Here is an 18,513-nt window from a genome sequence, read left to right as displayed (position 1 = left end):
CACGCCTAGACTACTGCAACTCCCTCCTGGCTGGTCTACCTGCATGTGCCATCCGACCTCTGCAGCTCATCCAGAATGCAGCTGCTCGTCTGGTCTTCAACCTTCCTAAATTCTCCCACACCACGCCGCTCCTCCGCTCCCTTCACTGGCTTCCGGTAACTGCTAGAATCCACTTCAAGACAATGGTACTTGCGTACCATGCTGGGAATGGATCTGGCCCTACCTACATCCAGGACATGGTTAAACGGTACACCCCAGCACGTGCACTCCGCTCTGCATCAGCCAAATGGCTCGCTGCACCCTCACTGCGAGGGGGACCCAAGTTCCCATCAGCAAAAACACGTGGGTTTGCTATCCTGGCTCCAAAATGGTGGAATGAGCTCCCCATTGAAATCAGGACAGCAGAAAGCTTACACACCTTCCGGCGCAGACTGAAAACTCATCTCTTTCGACTCCACTTCGAGTGATAGAACTATTAACAAAGCACTTATATACTAATAAAGGAATGGCTTATCTAAAGCCAGTTGAGTAGCACTATGAAACCTGATGTACTTATATGATTCTGTTTTCTTTAAGTTTGTATTTTGTTGGTCGAACGCACTTATTGTAAGTCGCTTTGGATAAAAGCGTCAGCGAAATGCAATGTAATGTAATGTAAACAACTGCTGTGTATAAGTACCTCTTTAAAGGACCGCTAGCAATCCTTCCAGTAGCATAATTATACATTTATATTATAACCTACAATGTATCTTGATAAAGTGTTTTTTCATAAAGTCACTAGCCTATTTTTGTTTTGCATATATAGCCCAGGATATTGTTTGGTTACCTGTGAAAAAGTCACACTGATGCTGATACAGGTTCAGGAGTGAGTTCCCTCAACATGAACAATGAGAGATCTTCATTCATTAATCGAGCAGGATATTAACATCCAAGCCACTGATCTGGAGCTCTTCTTTATGCTACGCAGTCACTATATCTATTCCACTGCTGGCCTTGAATATCTTTGCCAGTCGTCGGAGTAGAATGTATCGCAAACGAGGTTGGCAAATTAATTTAGTTAGTGTTAATAAAAGACAGCTTAACTTGACTAAGAGGAACATAATTACAAAAAAATCCTTTAATTTTTCTTGATTGTCCCTTGGATGAACATGTGGTTTCCTAATTAACCTGCCGCAGCCCACTTCCCTCAATCCCAGTAATGAGCAGACTGGTGAATGCAATCAGCCTGACCCTATCATTATTTGTCATGAATAAATGTATGCTTCCGTTATTATCAATTACACGTTCTGCAATTATGCATATCTATTCAGCTCCCCTGCTATTACCTCATGCTCATTTAAAAACCTAAGACAACAGCTCGGCTAACAGGCAACAGTCTCCCAGGAACAAGCGTAAACACACAACACTTCCTACACTGAGTGGAGTTTCCTCTCCAAATCATGTCAAAACAAAACAACTGTGTAATCATTTTGAATAATGTACGATCACACTGTGTGGTGCACTACATAAAAAATGTTAGACACAGTGGGAGTGGACTGAAACAGTTGTTAGTGTCACTTCCTATTCTCTTAACTTTGCATCATGTGGCTCACTGTCTCGGCTACTTCCCCTTTCGCTACGTATCAACACTGACGGCACATATTTACTTTCAACCACATACTCAGCAGACAAACTTTAGCGTTCAAAGTGTTTGAATTTTCTCCCAGACTTTATGAAGATTTGAAAACATTTGATCATGGATGGAGATGTGCTGTCGTTGTCTTCTTTCTCATCATTATCTTCCTCAGCAGTGTCCGGGACACAAAAAGAAACTTCACCAAAGAGCTACAGCAGCCTCCCTCAGAGCCAACAGGATCACAAATCAACTAAAGAATTATGGTATGTATGTTAAACGTTTCTACATACAGGGACCGACACAGAAACAGGAACATATATTCGTATTATTTATTGAATAATATATATATAACTCGAAAACTATAGCCTAAAGTGTTACCATAGTGTTTGATAATCAGTCATAACACATATTAAACATACAAACAAACAGGCTTTCCTTCATTTATAGTTTGATACTAATAAAGGCAATTTAATAAATTGTATAGAGATGATCTGACCCTTGTCTTTGACTCAAATCTAGAGGCTGTTTGAAAACTACAGTATGGATCAATTATATTTCTCATCACATTTTCAGCGAAGCTCTGAGAGTTAAATGACGTTCAGTAAAGAGTGATTGGAGTTTCCCATGAGGTCATAAATAAGGCTTCAGTTCATTATTTCACAACACTGGTACTTAGGGGTGTAACGGTTCACAGAAGTCACGGTTCGATTCGTACCTCGGTTTGGGGGTCACGGTTCGGTACAACAAGAAAAAGCAAAAAAAAGTCCCAAATGCATAATTACAGGTTTGTTGTTATTTATGTTTGAACAGTAGTGCAAGTTTCAGTTTAAAAATAAGGAACTCTGACATTTTGAATAATGAACTGTATTAAACAGTTAAAAACAAACCATACACACTCAGATGGCCAGATTATCTATAATGGCTGATGTCAAACAAAAAGGTTTCATCAAGCTGTAAAACTAAAAACAATGTCTTGAAAATATTACATCATAAATAATAAGAAAGTGTTTCAAGAGCACAAAGCCGTTGAAAAACATATGCCAAAAGCTTCCGTTATTTATTTTGGTCCCTCGGCTCTCATGTCTCTTGGCTTCTTAAAAACAGCGGGGATAAACTGTTGAACTGCTGTTGTCTTTTGCCGGGCTTCGGTGATTGGCAAATCTGGGTGATGCCTTCTGATATGATTTAGCATGTTTGGCGTGTGTTACCATTAGCATACCGCACCGCTGTAGAACAACGCCGACACACCGTCCTCGTCCGATCCACCACTCGCACACTTCATCGTTATTGTAGTCCACAGGGAACCCGAAATGTTCCCACACAGCTGATTTAAAAGAAGCAGGTGGGTTCTAGCTTCTGTGTGTTATCTGAAATCGCCATACTAACTTTTCTTCTTCTTGTATTTTGTTCGTTTTGTTGTTGTGTTTCTTCTTGTTCTTCATTTGTTGTTTAAGGGCGGCTGGCAAACAGCTTTTAGGCGCAGTACCGCCCCCTGGATTATATATAGTGTAGTGGATACTGCCCTGAATGACAGACTTTTTTCCCACTTGTAAAAAAAAAAGGCGTATTCGTCGTGTGACTGCATGTGCCGAACCGTGACGTCCGAACCGTGATGGTACGGGACGAATACGGATACCGTTACACCCCACTCCATCATGTCGTAAAAAAAAGCTAATAAAATGATAAGAATTATATATAATGCCATAAACCTGAAATAGCTTTTGTATATTACGATCACTTTTCAATGTTTTATATTCAAGCTACTGATACTCAGTGTTCTTAATGTGGGAACACTTGGTAAACAGTGTTGGGTGTAACGCGTTACAAAAGTAACGGAGTTACAGTAATATATTACTTTTTGCTGTAACGAAGTAATGTAACGCATTACTAATGAAATGTGGGTAATATATTACCCGTTACAATGCTCAGTAACGCAGATACAACACATTTTAACCCGAAATTAAATGGCGTTTTGTTTTTTAACAATGTACTAACATAGCGAGACATTCCGACACGAGACATACGTGCGAGTAGATTAGTAAACCTGGTGTTTACTCTTCAGGCTTCGCGCCGGGATCTTCGGGGCAGTTGAATGTTATTCACCCTCTATTCAAAAAAGAGAACGGAGCGAAAAATACTAACAACAAATTGTGTCAGGTGCGCGTGACCTGCTCCACTGCGCGTGCATCATTTCCAAAGTGCTTCCACAGCAGTGACACACATCTGTGGATAATCATTTATACGAAAATTGTTAAAGCAACCATCACTAAACGCCAGCAACACTGCATCTACTGCAGACCGTAGCAACAGGTCAGAAGGGGACATCACGTTACCCTCCGTTGTGGACACTAGCTTACTCCCGCCTGACTCGCCGCCCTCAACCCCGGAGCAGCAGTCTTCATCGCCCGAAACACCGCCGCCCCTCTGCGGCCCGCAGGTGCCAGGATACCACGGCAACACAGAGCCTGCCCAGGTATATCTAAACAAGTACCCGCCTGTACAGTGGGGTTAGGTGGTCATTTTGCAGCTCGTGGTATACAAATAGACAAGGGCTAGAATATGTGAAAATAGTGCCATATTCTGCCTGCCTGTAGACATGTTGGGTCAAAAATAATGCATACAATAGCACAGATGCCTTCACCACGAATGTCTACAAAAATATCTCACATCCCAAGTTTATCAACAAGCTGATGTTGCAGCTGAAATGATCTCCAGGTCACAAAGTCAACCTCACATGATAATGATGTGATACCAGTTTTCAAGCACAGTAAATACTCTCTTCCCAGAGTATATGATGGGACCAAAGTGATGATTTAGTAGGCTACATGGTTTTAATAATACTTTTGCTTTTCAATGTTTGCCATTTCATACCATGAGCTGGTTCAAATAATATTTGCCTTGATTTACAAAATGTTCTCATTTGTTTTATCAGCACAGTTTTGAAGCTGTTGTGCTTTTCTTTGCCACAGTCCACTTTGGACTGTATGACATATTTCAGGATTGCACTTTTAACTCACTTGAAATGTTCTCACTTGCTTGGTTTCAAAACATAACAAATGCCATAATCTGTTCATTGGGGACCATCAATGCTATTTTTCATTGCTGTTGCCGGTCACTATTGCTCATGTAAACCTACTGCTGTACTGCTGCGCCCCCTGTAATCTCAGAGGCACCCTGAGTCATGTTGTTCTGGAACCGGGCCTGTACACGGCCATATACTAAACACACTACAGAGCCCATTCCGTGTCCTGTTATTGTTTACTTTCTCTCTGCCTTCTTCTGGTGATTCATCTGACGTCTAGCGCTCCGTCTTTTAACCTCTTTTCCTTTCTCTTTCTTGATCCTCCTTAGCAACCTTCGTTATAGTCCTTGACAGTGGTCTGTACTACTGTATTAACAACGTGTCACATGTTAAGAAGTTACAATCAGAATCGAGTATTCAACTAACCCGTGTAATACAAGTTGTTATAGCCTTAAGGGCCTACACAGTGGTTATGCTATACCACATTGCCCTTCATTGGATGTATAATGAGCTGCACTAAACTACATTTTAGCATTTAAAATAGCCATTCTTTTGCGGTTATTTTGGTGAAAGTAACTAGAAAAGTAACTAAAGTAGTGTAACTCATTACATTTCAGAGAGAGTAATTTTGTAATGTAACTTATTACTTTCAAAAGAGAGTAATAAGTAATATGTAATATATTACATTTTGGAAGTAACTTGCCCAACACTGTTGGTAAATGCCGTGACCACACTACCTACAACCAAACGAAAAGTCTGCCTTAAAATAACCATGTTGAAATAGTGAAACTTCACACTTCTCCTCTGCAAAGGGATCCGACTGTGGCCATCGACCGTTTACACAGAGATGTTCTGTGTATTTAAAATGATATTTGTCTGGGTTGCCACTAGCAAGAAGGAAATATATTATCTATCTCTTTATCATATGCCATGACAGTGAATTACCATATTGCTGCTGGAAACAGTGGCATCTTGGTGTCCTTCCAAGACGGCATACGATTGAAAACTTTGTGAAACTGGGTCAGACAGCGTGTAAGGGCTGTCAGAGAGGCTGAAAGAGAAAGGCTCTGCATCAGAGAGACAGGGAGCATGATGCGGTCCCAATGGGATGGCTGAGTACACAGTGCTGAGTTACCATGACAGGGTATTGGGCATGACTGTGTTTGAAGTTTGTGCTCATAGCGGCCCTATATGTCATTTGTTTCATTTCTGCTTTTATGCCTTCATCATCTTTCCAATCTGCAGAATTGTTGGCTCTTTCACTCATTAGCGACCAGTAACCCCCTCCAGTCTCCTGCTTCGTTGAACATGATCCCAGATGATACCGAGTGCCGATTGTACCAATATTGGACTCTCGATAAACTTTACTTTTATTTAATGATCCGACTATACAGGTTTTAGACAACAACATTTTTTTGCAGAAAACTATTTTTTAAATCTGAAAAGGTCATCTTTTTAGAAAATAAGAAAAATCCCCCTTGTTCTTGATAACAGCTCATTGCTAATGTGATCCAGGTTTTTTTTTGACTTTTTCTTAAAGAAATAGTTTCACATTTTGGGAAATACTCATATTCCCCTTGCCAAGAGTTATAGTAGAAGATTGATAACACTATTGAGTGTACATAATTATAAAGATATGAAGCTAAAGCTATCAGCTGGTTTAAGCTTAGCATAAAGACTGGAATCTGGGGGAAACAGCCTAGCTCTGTCCAAAGGTCAAAGGTAACAATCTATAAACACCCGCACTTTTAAAACTATTTAATCACCACTTTTTAGCATGTTTGTGAAATTATGTGATATTATCCAAACGCAATTTTATGGTTTGTTGCCAGTAGGCAAGGGAAAACTCGCTGCTCCAGGCTAAGAAATAGTCCCGCACATAATCCGCTCATTTAACTAGAGAGTAAAATCTTTCCTAAAATCATGCCTGTAAACTTGAGAAGCCAAATAATTATTCTTGGCATATGTGTAGGCTATTATACAGTAAAACCTGACAATACAACATTTGTATACAATCTCAATATCTTGTAAGGACCATTTATTTGCCTTATTATTTTTCATTTGTTTATAAATAGACCTGTATCTTTCCATGTGAACTGCCAACTCTCTAAAAATGTGTAACAATATTTTCACAAAGCGGGACACTGTACATAAGTGGATGAAAGTGCATGTTTGCGAGGGCGTTTTAGCCTTAAGGGGGATGAGAGGTGATCGCAGTTTGTGATTCTTTGTAGTACTTAGCTCTCTGAGGTCAGAGCAGTTGTACAGTACGATCGTGTGAAGAAGCCCCGGGGGCAACATGCAGAGTTGTGTGTTCTTCCATGAGCAGATTTCCAATTTCAGATCTCAACCTCCTCCCTGTCAGCTATTACTTTCAGACAAGACCTCACATTACAGCTGGTGGAAAGAAAACTAGGTAATGTTTGCAAACAGTCACACATTTTGCTTCCACAGTCTTTACATATGCAAACGCTACTGATTGTGAACGAAGATTACGATTGGCTAGGACCCTGGATGTGTGTGTGTGTGTGTGTGTGTGTGTGTGTGCGTGCGTGCGTGCGTGCGCGTGCGTGTCTCTTCAGTTGCTAATGTGACTGCATGCATGTGTGTACGTGCCGTGGGTGTGCATAATAGCTCCGATTCGATTTTCTGTAAGTGCACTCTATGCGAGTGGGTGTTCAAAAGTACTCTGACGTTCTTTTGTGTGCACACGTATTTGCTTATTAATGGAAATCCTCGGCTAATGTTCTTCATCATGACTTTATTTATGGAACATTTCATCTGTATATGTGTGCAGGACGGGGGATGTGGGTCCAGTGGGAGGCCGGCTGCTGTCCACTGAGGAGCAGGTCACTCTGATCACTGAGAGCATGATCGTCACCTCCACTGACCAGGAGAAACTGCAGCTGCTCAACAAGAACACTGAGCTCCGCAGAGTCAACAAAGAGGTACAACTTCACCTGAAACCAGTGCTGTGTCTCTGCATGTTCACATGTTGTACTGCTGATGTTGGCAAATACATTTAGTTATCTCTGAAAACCAGAGGAGGACTGTGGGCGCTGTGTGAAAACTGCTGCTAGGCTGTGAAGTATCACCATTAAAACCATATAACCTTTGCTTATGAATTTAATTTAAGGCTGTTTGATAAAAAGTAACAAGGGACATGTATTTTCTAAAAGTATAGCGTCTCACCTCACTGACCTAAATTCATTTCCTGTGGCCCGAGTTGGTGCGAGGACAGACTGAGAAACACTGCAGTAGTGTTTTAATGAACCGTGCTCTCCACGGCTGCAGTGGAGACCATAACACCAGTGATTATGTGTGTTACAGCTGATGAAGCTCAATGAGGACTGGGACCAGGTGTACCGCAGTGCCACGCTGGGTCTACAGAGCAGACTGGAGGTGTTGGAGCTTGAGAACACTGCCATCAAACAGCTCAACGGCAGACTGCTGCTCAAAGTCGACCACCAGCAGGTAAATACACATAAACACTCCCAATGTAGATGCAGGTATAGATGTATACATGGTGGATAGATGTGTGAGCTGTACAGCTGCTTGGGATTGCAGAGTGCAAAGGAGTACTATGAGCAGGCGTTGATGCAGGAGCTGAGAAAGAACCAGGAGCTGCATGAATACATCAGATTGTTGGAAAACAGAATGCACCAGCCGGACAGAGACAGACCTCCTGCCCCACAGGTATTACACCTGTCAGTGGGATATTCTCTGCTCCATGACTTAAGTATAAGTTAATCAATTTGTCTTATGTGTCTATTTAAGGGCAGCTTCAGTGCTGTGATACGCGGTCCTGTGTCGGGCCCCATCACTGATCCTCCTGGATGTCCCGAACTGTCGCCCAGTCACGTCTCTGGGTACAGCCCCTCATCCACCTTTTCACACCCTTCTTCCAGTCCAGAGGCAGGGCAGCAAGGAAAAAGCCAGAAAAGTGCTACCCCACTGGGAGAAGTGAAGGCTCTAAAAGAGCAGCTGGAGGCACTGCAATGTCAGGTGGGATGTTCTCTTCAGCACAGCTTCAATATGTGTTCCCTTTTTTTATGTGATGAGAAGAGCCTGATGTCAACCCACTGTTGCCGGGGAAAGATTTGCTTAATGTTTGAACCTGAATTAGACGGTGAACTGCTCCACCAAGTGGTGGCTGTGTGCTGTTTCTCACAGAGTATTATGAAGCGTCTGCACATCACAAGCTTTGATATTAGCTCACTGCCCTATTGATGTCCTGTGTCAACAGACCCAGATGTATGAAGAAGAATATCAGACAGAGCATAATGACCACAAACACACGCTGCAAGAGAACCGCAGGCTGAGGAGGAAGAGGGAGGAGACGCGCCAACAGGTGGCACTGCTGCAGGAGCAGGTAGTGTTTGATTGTCTGCTTATATACACATACGCACACTCCCACATGTGGATCCACACTTTAATTATTAAAGAACAAACAATTATCTGTTGCATAATCTTGGTCCAAAACAAACACAATTATTTGGTGTTTTTGTCTATCGCATCAAATGTTGGATTAGGAAAAAATGTAAGGGAAAAGGTATGGTTACATATGAAGTGTAGGGTAGTCGTGCAACAACAGTTTTAACATACTCTAATAACCATACGATATATAACTAACTCACAGCTCGTATTTTCACAGCTCCACATCTCCCCTAATGGTTTAAGATAACCTGTTATACACTGTATATTCTGATGAATCCACTTTTAGCTGATGCTCTAAAAGATGGGTTTCTCACTGTCATCTCAGAATGTTTTCCTGACTTCACTGTCTGTGGTTCTGACATTGATCCAGCTCAAGGTCTATGAGGATGACTTCCGACGGGAGCGGTCTGACAAACAGATGCTGCAGCGGCTGTTGCTGAAGAAAACGCCTCCGAACAAGGACCCCGTGCTCGTCCACCGCTGCAATAATGAGCAGCAGCCAGCAGGAGGCGACACGAGGACACAGAGTGGAGAGAAGAGAAAACAGCACCACCCACTCTGCCCCAAACACCCCGACAGGGACTAGGAGTCAGGGTGGGGGGGCGGGAACATCATCATAAAACACAGTCAAATTAAGTTTTAAATTAATGACCCTGCTAAATGTTAGCACTCAATCACTTATCCTTCACCTTTCTCACTGACAGCACTTCAATCTGATTAATGAAGACAAATGAATGTTGTTTATGGAAAATAGTCGAATATGAGCATATCATTGGTTAGATACATTTATGTTCTTTAGGGTTTGTTCTGCTACCCCTCATAATAAAGAAGGTTATAGTTAAATTGAAGTTTATTTTCTACAGGGACTTCCTGTATATTACTGACCATATCAGAACAGGTTCTCAGTTTGTTACGTATATTTAATTAATATGTCTAATACAAATATTTGTTGATACATCTCAATATACCCTAGCTGTTTCTCTAAAGGTAATGTTTTTGTTTACTCAGAATTTGACACATTTTAAAGTAAATATAATATATATATAATTTTCTAAAATAATATTTTAGTTTGTTACTTATTTAAAACGTCTCAGCGTAATAATAGTTACCCAGCTTACGTCTAAAGGTTATATTGTCTCTTCTTTATATGCTGCATCACTTTTGAGTCTGTAAAATGGTTTCCCCTGAAGTGTCTATGCTCATGAATGCAGCCACAAAGACACAATACAAGTCAATGACACTGGAATGTCAGAACAGTAAGCTGCTCAGTGTTGGGACGCTCCCCGAACAGATGCTGAGGATCCCTGCCCCTGGAGTGTGCTGCTGACTTAATGTTTCTCCTGACTCTGAAGGAAGCTGAGCGCTTTACTGCTGCATGGTCACCGGTCCTCTACTGAACTGAAAATACTGACACATATCGTCACACTGGGGTTTTTCCTCTGTGTGTTATTTACTCAGCAGCCTTGTCATTTTCCTCTGAGAGACTGAAACATTCCTCAACATGTTTTCTGTATCACGGCCCCAAACATGAAGTTAGTTTTGCGGAACAGTTTATAACAAGTAATCTATCAAGGGGTTATTTAGACATTGAAGTAAGAAGTGATAACATGCTCACACACAAACATTGTGTATGTTTGTGTGTGAGCATTTTATCACTTTAAAAGGTCAATGACATCATGCGTCATCTGCTTGGAGACTGAAAAAACCCCATGAGAACAAATTATGACTCTCTACTCACTGTGAGGGATGTGATGATGCTGCTGTTTCTTGACCACACAATAATATGTGTCCTTAAACAAGAAACGAAAGACATTGATTTCCTCTTTCTTCCTCCTTCCCTATTTGAAATATCCAAATATGATTGCCTAGTGAACAAATAAGGGACTGTATTAAAGCAATAAGAGGGAAAGACAGACAGGTAACAGTCATTTATTTTTCTTAACTCTTCAATAGCGTACATATGGAGCTCGCCTCACTTAATTTAGAGAGTGGGTGTGTTTTTCTTTATTTTCTTGTGCTTTCCATAATTTGATGTTGAGGTTGTTGCAATTTTTTAGGGATAGGTTATGAAGAAGAAAACAGTTAAAAATGCAGTGGAGGGCCTCAATTCTTCACCAAATTAAATGTCAAATTCTCCCCTTCTCATCCTTTTTTGTGAACAAAATCAGTTTGATGCAGAATGAGACACACCTAAGTCTACTGATACAATACATATAAATGGTAAATAAAAAATATGAAATAAGGGAAAAACTGAAATAAAACTATGAATGAAGTGTATCCATAACAATTGTAAGAATAATAATTATGACAAATACAAAAACGATGCTGGCTAAAATGTTGTTCACTAATGTGAAAAGAAAGGATTTCCCCTTCCCACACACATTAAATAATACACTGAAAATGCAATGTGCCTTTGTACTGTGAGCAGTAACCATTCTCTCACTTCTGACAAGGAAGAGAAAAGTTGAAAATAAGGGGGCGATGACGTCTGATGATGAAGTCTGGAACAACATCAAAGTAAAATACAGCTAAAGGACGTCACAAGCCCTGTAGTTCCTGGTAAGAAAAGGTTTTATGTTACTTTAGTCAACATTAACAAGCGGTGTGTTCAAGGAGTTTCCCTTTAATTATGTGTCAAATCACATGTGATGATATTTTATAAATGTTGTGATGTTGACGTGAAGAGGAGTTTCCAGATAGGAGTACTGTGCAGTATTTAATGCCACAGTACTCAGAGTCAGACAGAGGAGACTGAACAGCAGACAGTACAGTACAACACTTAGAGCAAAAGTTAAATTGTTTTGAGAGATAGATAGAGTACCTTTGCAGAGAGGCAAAATAATTTAATTCAGCACTGCCTTTGGACTGTGCAGTCAGCGAGGTAATTTTGGTTACAGAACAAGGTAGTGCTCAGTGTGACTAAATTAAATGTAGTTAAATGTTTTTCCTGTGCTGGGCAGGGTCATCTTTCTTTTTATGTCTGCATTACAGTAGCTTAAATTCAAACGAGATGGAAAACACAATGTTTGACAGAGTACTAACAGTATTTACACTTTTCTATCTTCAGCTACTCCACAAACAATCCCTGCCTTTTAAATATTGCAAGCAGGAGGCATCAGCAGGAAAACTGTCCACTGGAGATGACTTCATCCACGAATAAACTGCAGGAGGTCTACAACCAGCTGGGCTTCCTCTCAGCACTGCCTGTGCTGAATCAGACTCAGCTGAGGGAGGCCAAGCACGCCTTTTCTGAGCTGGAGGAGGAATTTGGTAAGTAGCACTGGAAGGTGAAGGAGGGAAGGGAAGAAAAAGCATTACAAGTAATACAGAAATAAGTAAAAATCTAGTAATGAACCAAATGTTGAAATGTAGGCTAGTATTATAAGTGAGTCTGATTTGTCTGTAGTTTTTTTCTGAATCAGAATCTTGTTTATTGCAAGTAGGTTTTCAATAAACATAAATATAAAATTGGAAAAGTAGTGTTAGTAAAGTGAAGTTAGGCTCGGAGAATTCAGAATATACTCAGGGGGACGTTCAAATATTCACAGTAAAGAAATCCCCAAAATGTATGAAATAGGATTATAGGTAGTTTTGCACTTGTTATCAGTGATTGAGTATATGTTTGTGTTTCCAGGTGAAGAGTACACTCAGTACAGCCTCCACAATGTTCACCTTCAATATCCCTGGGTGAGGGACCTGACCCAACACCCTCAAATCATACAAGTGGTCAAAGCCATCCTGGGCCCTGACGTTATCCTGCTGGACTCCCGCTTCATCTGCAAATACCCGACACTCAAACCTGACGCCCAGGAGAATGAAGGAGGAAGAAACGATGAACTTCCATATGTGGCCTGGCATCAGGACATGAGGTGGATATTCACAAACTACAGAAAAAAACACTGAGAGGTTTTGTTCTGCTTCGTTTCGTCTCACAGTTGATGTTTTGTCTTCAGGTATTGGGGTATTGCTGGCGGCCCGGTCCTCTCTGTGTGGCTGGCTTTAGATGACTCACTGCAGGAGAACGGTGCCCTCCAGCTCATCCCAGGTACCTCAGCTGTTATTAGTGTGTTTACAGCATTCCACTATAGTTCTTCGATTCTTTAATCATCTTCTTCTTATTATTATTATTATTTCACCAAATAGTTTGGCTCTCAATAACTTCAGCATACTTTCAGCTACAGAAGCCATTCAAATATCAAACTGTTCAGCCTTTTCAGCACATGATGGGAAATTTTAACTTTTTCAAAATATGTTATACTTTTTGAAATATTCAGCTTTTTAAACTCTTTTTTTAACATGGAACTCAATGGGAGAAACCTTCAAATCCTCGTTTACCTACACCTTGCGCCAAATGCTACTCTTCCACATACTTTCAGCTAGAGACTTCATTCCAACTGATGACAAGACCTTCAGCTATAAAACTTATTTTTCTGATTTTTGATATCTTTTAAGGTTTTTGACTTGTCAACGTTTAAGTTTTGATACATTTTCAGGCTGTTTTAGATTTTATAATGGTTGTCTATGGGAGGGACTCTTCAGGGCTAGAGTGTGTGACATCATCACTTAGAGTGTAGAGGGTCTTAAAAATCTTCGGAAAACATATTTTAAAACTGCTCTCAGAGCCAAAATATACACTCTTAATTTCAAAAGATTTCAGGAGCATAATTAGTCTGGCCTGCTCAATTGACTTCATCATATCAAACGGACCCACCGTTCCATTGCCGCTCGAAAGCGCTGGAGACGCTGTAGTACATATGCCAGGCCTGTACGTGGCGCTGATGTCTGCCACAAAAGCAGCGAAGAAGACTTCCCGCATGGTTGCCATGGTTGCCCTTCGGTTTATTCTCCGCTGTGGCTCCCTCCTCGAGCCAAGCGTTTTCTACCGCTGCTGTAATTCAATGCAATCCCTCCCCGTCAAGGCAAGCACTGTAAATCTCTCCGGTTAGTCCACCAGCAGATGACAAACACCCACCTCTCCGCCTCTTCCAAGGAACGAGGGGACCGTGCGGCAGAGTTTCAGTTCGCCGGTCAAGATGTCCGTTAAAGTTTAAATCTTCCGGACAAAATTAGAAAAGTGCTGGTCAAAGGTCTTCTTTGTTATTTATTGAGCTTTAAAACAAATGAATAACGACTCTATATAATAATATAATAAAACACGGAGGACGGAGATCTCTTTTCTCCCCCTCTCCTGCAGGGGGGCGTGGTCAGCTGCAGCTCACAGAATCAGCCCCCTGCAAAAACAGGGCTGGAGAACAACAAATAGAGCGAAATGAGGCATGGCTAAAATGCATGATCTGTTTGGTATTTTGAAAACAGAAACGTATAAATATACCTTATATAGGTATGGCCCTACAATATATCATTTAAATATAGCATGATAGGTGTCCTTTAAATGTGTCCGGAACTTTCTTCAGAACAGAGAGAAGTATACTTTAGATCCCATCTTCACATTTTACACACAAAACCCCCAACAAAAACATATATCAGTTCATTGGGGTTCCCTGATGCTCACTTTCTGGCATTCTTAATGGGACTAAGTGCTGCAGTTGGTAACCATGGTGTTGCTGGGCAGATTGGGGCCACACACCTGAGTGACATCATCTAATCAGAGCAGACACGCCCACAGACAGACTGGTACACGCACACACAAACACTGGACGTTTATACTATATGTTCACACACACACACACACACACACACACACACACACACACACACAGTCAGACAGGGACACACACATGCACACACACACATACACATTTTACAGCATTCACACGCATTTTGTAGTTCCTTAAGCTGCTGTGCTGCCACATAAAGTTTTTATTGACTCCCATTACAAACAATAAATAGGCAGAGATGGCAAAAGTACACACATCCATACTCAAGTAGAAATACAGAAACTCGTGTTTAAAAATACTCTGGTAAAAGTAGAAGTACTGAGTAAACTTCTTTACTCAAGTAAAAGTAAAGAAGTATGGGCTTCGAAATGTACTTAAGTAAAAAGTACCCATAACTACCAACTGTTTTAAAGAGTAACTGACCTCCCTTTATAATAATGAAACAATCATGTAATTTTTAGCTAATGAATGTTTCGATGCTGAACAACGGCAAAATGACAAAGTTCTCATTGGTCCCTCTTCTTTAGAGAAGAAAAGGAAATGATGGATACATGGATCGTGTTAAACTCAATAGGCACGGAATGACTCTAAATAATAATGATCACGCCACCAAACACAGATCAAATCTAAATTAACGAGCCTATGTTAAAAATATAAGAAGTCAAAGTAAAAGGTTGTCAGAAAAATAAGTAGTGGATTAAAGTACTGATACCAGAAAAATGTACTTAAGTACAGTAACGAAGTATTTGTACTCCACTACTTCCCACCTCTGTAAAATTTAAATAGGGTGTAACTTTTTATCTCGGTGCCCTGCAGGTAGCCACTGCGCCGGCATGTTACCCCACCGCCAGGCCACCCGTCCTGGAAACATGCTGTCAGTCAACCAGGAGATCCCAGAGGAGCTGCTGCAGACTGATGACGCTGTGTTCTGCACTCTGTTAGCTGGCCAGATGTCTGTGAGTGTATTTATTGTGCAGTGCTTTTAGGCTTGAATTAAAGAAGGTGAATTAATTAGGCTTTGTTTTCACAGATTCATGATGGATTCCTGGTCCATGCCAGTGAGGCCAACACATCCCAGAGAAGGCGCTGTGGGCTTGTGATCCGTTATGTTCCCACCTGTGCACATCCCACCCAGGTGAGATCAACATGGTAGATGTATTGCTATATTTCATTATAATTTCACAGACTTGTTCTGTGTGTTGATCTTGTTTTTTATGTTGCTGATAGGATCCTGATCGTCCCAGGAAATTTGATGCAACAATGTTGGCCTGTGGATCGGATCGCTTCAATAATTTCTCCGACAAAACCACATGAATCCTTCCTAGATTCATCCTACATGCTACAGTCACTTTACTGAAATATGTTTTAAACTCAAACCAAGTGTTGATTAATAATATAGTTTAACAGAAGAAGGACAGGTCTTTATGGTAGTTTATTCTACATTTCAGAAGTATTTATTTATGTCTGGATTGTGAATAGTGTGCCTTGATTGCTTAAATGTTCAGAATCTGTGTAATTTGCAATGATATTCATTTACTTGTACTGTTTTTAAATGATTAAAAATAAACATTAGAAAACACTTTCACTCGTCACTCATTACGTCTCAGTTCAACCCAATGAAAGATATGAAAGACATCATTAGTAAAGGTTCATCAATGGAGTATTGAAATATTATCCAAAATGGAGGTATTTCTTTTTTCTTTTTTTAATCCAGCACTTCCTCTATATATACTCAGCTTGTTGTAGGGGGAAATCTGTAAAACATCTATAAATAAAATCAGGCACCTTCAGTGATTCAATACTTTACATTTGATTCAGGTGAAATAGATTCCCTAGAGATTGTCCTTAAACCGGACTGGACTCAATGAACATGTTATCTCTTACCCAAATAGCTGTTCCACTTCAAGGTTTTCTTTATAAAACACGAAAGTAGACACAATGTTACACACTGATATTCAGAATATAACATTGTACAGTCATTTATATTTATTGTTTTTTTTACCAGTGCCAACATTACATTATGTATAATTAAAAATTGACATTTTTGGTGTGTAAAATGCTTATTGCCCCTTTTCATGCAGCTCAATGCTGATTTTGATGGCTTACGTGTTGTAAAGGGAAAAACCACAGGTATCTCTTGCCTTTAAAATCTCCTGAGACCCACCCATTCATTGTTGTCCTCTGTGGAGGAAATTTGGTTTTGGTCCATAACTATGAGGTTATACATACCACAGCATTAAGTCCAATTTTACTCCACAGAGACATCTGTGGGGGTGTGGCTTTGAAAAAGATAATTTCATTGTATTTCAAAAATGGCGTCCATCAACACAAGCACTATTTATAGAAAGAGAAATGGTAAGTTTGTCATTTTGAAATTACCAGTGTTGTGAGTTCAATATTTTTAATTAATTATAGTAACTATGGCCTGCACGGCTTAGAACCGTAGTTACACTAGTAACTATGGCCAGTACTTATGCGGCTTAGAACCGTAGTTACAGTAGTAACTATGGCCAGTACTTATGCGGCTTAGAACCGTAGTTACAGTAGTAACTATGCCCAGTACTTACACGGCATATAATCGTAGTTACAGTAGTAACAATGGCCGGTACTTACACGGTTTAGAACCGTAGCTACAAAAGTAACCGTGGCCGGTGCTTAAAAGTGTCGGCCAAACGGCTGCACACTAGATAATATAATATTGGGAAGATGAAATCCTCTTTAATGGTCACACATGCAGAGCACACAGCACACACAGTGAAGATTGTTCTCCGCATCTACCCATCCGTGTGCTAGGAGTCTAGTACTAGGAGCAGTAAATACAACAATATAGCGCTACTGCAATCAAAACCATACGTTACCGGGAGCGTGAGGGAGAGCACTGCCCTCACCGGCGGATTTAAATAATGAAGCTTAACAGCACATGCAAGGTGTTAGCCAAGCGGCTGCTGCTAACAATCAAGCGAGACCAAGTCAAAACACAAATGTTAAGACCAGATAATTATTTTCTAAGGAATAGAACAGCCCGCATAGAACCGTAGACCATGGTTACTACTGTGACCAGTGCTTACATGGCCTAGGACCGCTGTTACAATAGTAATATGGCCAGTACTTACCTTACTCTCTGCACCTAAACAAAAAATTGTTCAAACCTGAACGCTGTAGGCTACAAGAATGTAGCCGCGGTACTCTCGCGCAGCAAGAAGATGAGAAGGAACCGATCTGCTAATGACGCCGGCCTATGTAGCTGTCGTCACGTGGGTCACAGGTGACTTTGTTGTTATTAGGTACTTGAACTGCGCATGCGTGCGATGGATATATCCAGTGCTAAAGCACCGCCTCTGGCGGTCAGTAGGAACGAAATAGAACTCAATTTAATCGCGGGCCACATCAGCATTAGGGCTGCACTCAAAGGGCCGGTTGTAACTTTAAGACTATATAAAAATACTAGTGCTGTCAAAATTATCGCGTTAACGGCGGTAATTAATTTTTTTAATTAATTGCGTTAAAATATTTATACAGACATTAACGCATGTGCAGAATGGCCCGCCCCATACGTGCCACCAGTGGCAGCGCCAGGGTATGGTTGGGGTAGGCTACACCCATACCAAGAAATGGCTTAGCCCCACCATGAAAAATGATGTTAAAGTAAGCAAAATAAAGTCTGCCAACTCGCGGAGTAAATTGCACAGACAGTTAGTAAGATTGATTTCAGTAGCCACGGTTTTGAAAACTTTTGTCACGTAGTGATCGTCTTCTCAATAGAACATCTTTGATAACGGCGTGGTGTTATTGCAGGAAGTCCTGACGGAGAATACTTTTGC

General features: G+C 40.8%; 2 protein-coding genes across 4 annotated transcripts; both read left to right on the top strand.

Annotated features, from left to right (window-relative positions):
* The first annotated feature begins 1,606 nt into the window (after window positions 1-1,606).
* LOC117453342 (TNFAIP3-interacting protein 1) lies at window positions 1,607-9,917 on the top strand. Its single transcript, XM_034092157.1, has 7 exons — window positions 1,607-1,878; window positions 7,435-7,585; window positions 7,968-8,111; window positions 8,205-8,333; window positions 8,415-8,642; window positions 8,884-9,009; window positions 9,445-9,917. Exons 1-7 carry the CDS (start codon window positions 1,736-1,738, stop codon window positions 9,658-9,660), a joined length of 1,137 nt encoding a protein of 378 aa, XP_033948048.1. The 5' UTR covers window positions 1,607-1,735; the 3' UTR covers window positions 9,661-9,917.
* Window positions 9,918-11,551: 1,634 nt separating this feature from the next.
* On the top strand, window positions 11,552-16,209 carry LOC117454301 (probable alpha-ketoglutarate-dependent hypophosphite dioxygenase). 3 transcript variants are annotated; one of them, XM_034093486.1, is made up of 7 exons: window positions 11,552-11,633; window positions 12,142-12,344; window positions 12,709-12,943; window positions 13,028-13,119; window positions 15,509-15,648; window positions 15,723-15,827; window positions 15,920-16,209. In XM_034093486.1, exons 2-7 carry the CDS (start codon window positions 12,215-12,217, stop codon window positions 16,004-16,006), a joined length of 789 nt encoding a protein of 262 aa, XP_033949377.1. In that variant the 5' UTR covers window positions 11,552-11,633; window positions 12,142-12,214; the 3' UTR covers window positions 16,007-16,209. The 3 variants fall into 3 exon arrangements, with proteins under 3 accessions (XP_033949377.1, XP_033949375.1, XP_033949376.1); XM_034093484.1 differs by lacking the exon at window positions 11,552-11,633 and adding an exon at window positions 11,786-11,955; XM_034093485.1 differs by lacking the exon at window positions 11,552-11,633 and adding an exon at window positions 11,786-11,977.
* The last annotated feature ends 2,304 nt before the right edge of the window (window positions 16,210-18,513 follow it).

The sequence above is a fragment of the Pseudochaenichthys georgianus genome, chromosome 10, assembly GCF_902827115.2.
Source record: "Pseudochaenichthys georgianus chromosome 10, fPseGeo1.2, whole genome shotgun sequence".
In the NCBI taxonomy this organism is placed as follows: domain Eukaryota; kingdom Metazoa; phylum Chordata; class Actinopteri; order Perciformes; family Channichthyidae; genus Pseudochaenichthys; species Pseudochaenichthys georgianus.
The sequence above is the reverse complement of the archived record's forward strand: the minus strand, read 5'-3'. Positions and strand labels throughout refer to the sequence as shown.

What these genes read in the sequence shown, in the direction of transcription:
- LOC117454301 (XM_034093486.1), top strand. Translation starts at nt 12,215, where the DNA reads ATGACTTCATCCACGAATAAACTGCAGGAGGTCTACAACCAGCTGGGC. An exon ending in TGAGCTGGAGGAGGAATTTG is followed by an intron (nt 12,345 to 12,708) that starts GTAAGTAGCACT and finishes TTGTGTTTCCAG; the next exon opens with GTGAAGAGTACACTCAGTAC. An exon ending in CCTGTGCACATCCCACCCAG is followed by an intron (nt 15,828 to 15,919) that starts GTGAGATCAACA and finishes TGTTGCTGATAG; the next exon opens with GATCCTGATCGTCCCAGGAA.
- LOC117453342 (XM_034092157.1), top strand. Translation starts at nt 1,736, where the DNA reads ATGGATGGAGATGTGCTGTCGTTGTCTTCTTTCTCATCATTATCTTCC. An exon ending in TCCGCAGAGTCAACAAAGAG is followed by an intron (nt 7,586 to 7,967) that starts GTACAACTTCAC and finishes TGTGTGTTACAG; the next exon opens with CTGATGAAGCTCAATGAGGA. An exon ending in TCAAAGTCGACCACCAGCAG is followed by an intron (nt 8,112 to 8,204) that starts GTAAATACACAT and finishes TTGGGATTGCAG; the next exon opens with AGTGCAAAGGAGTACTATGA.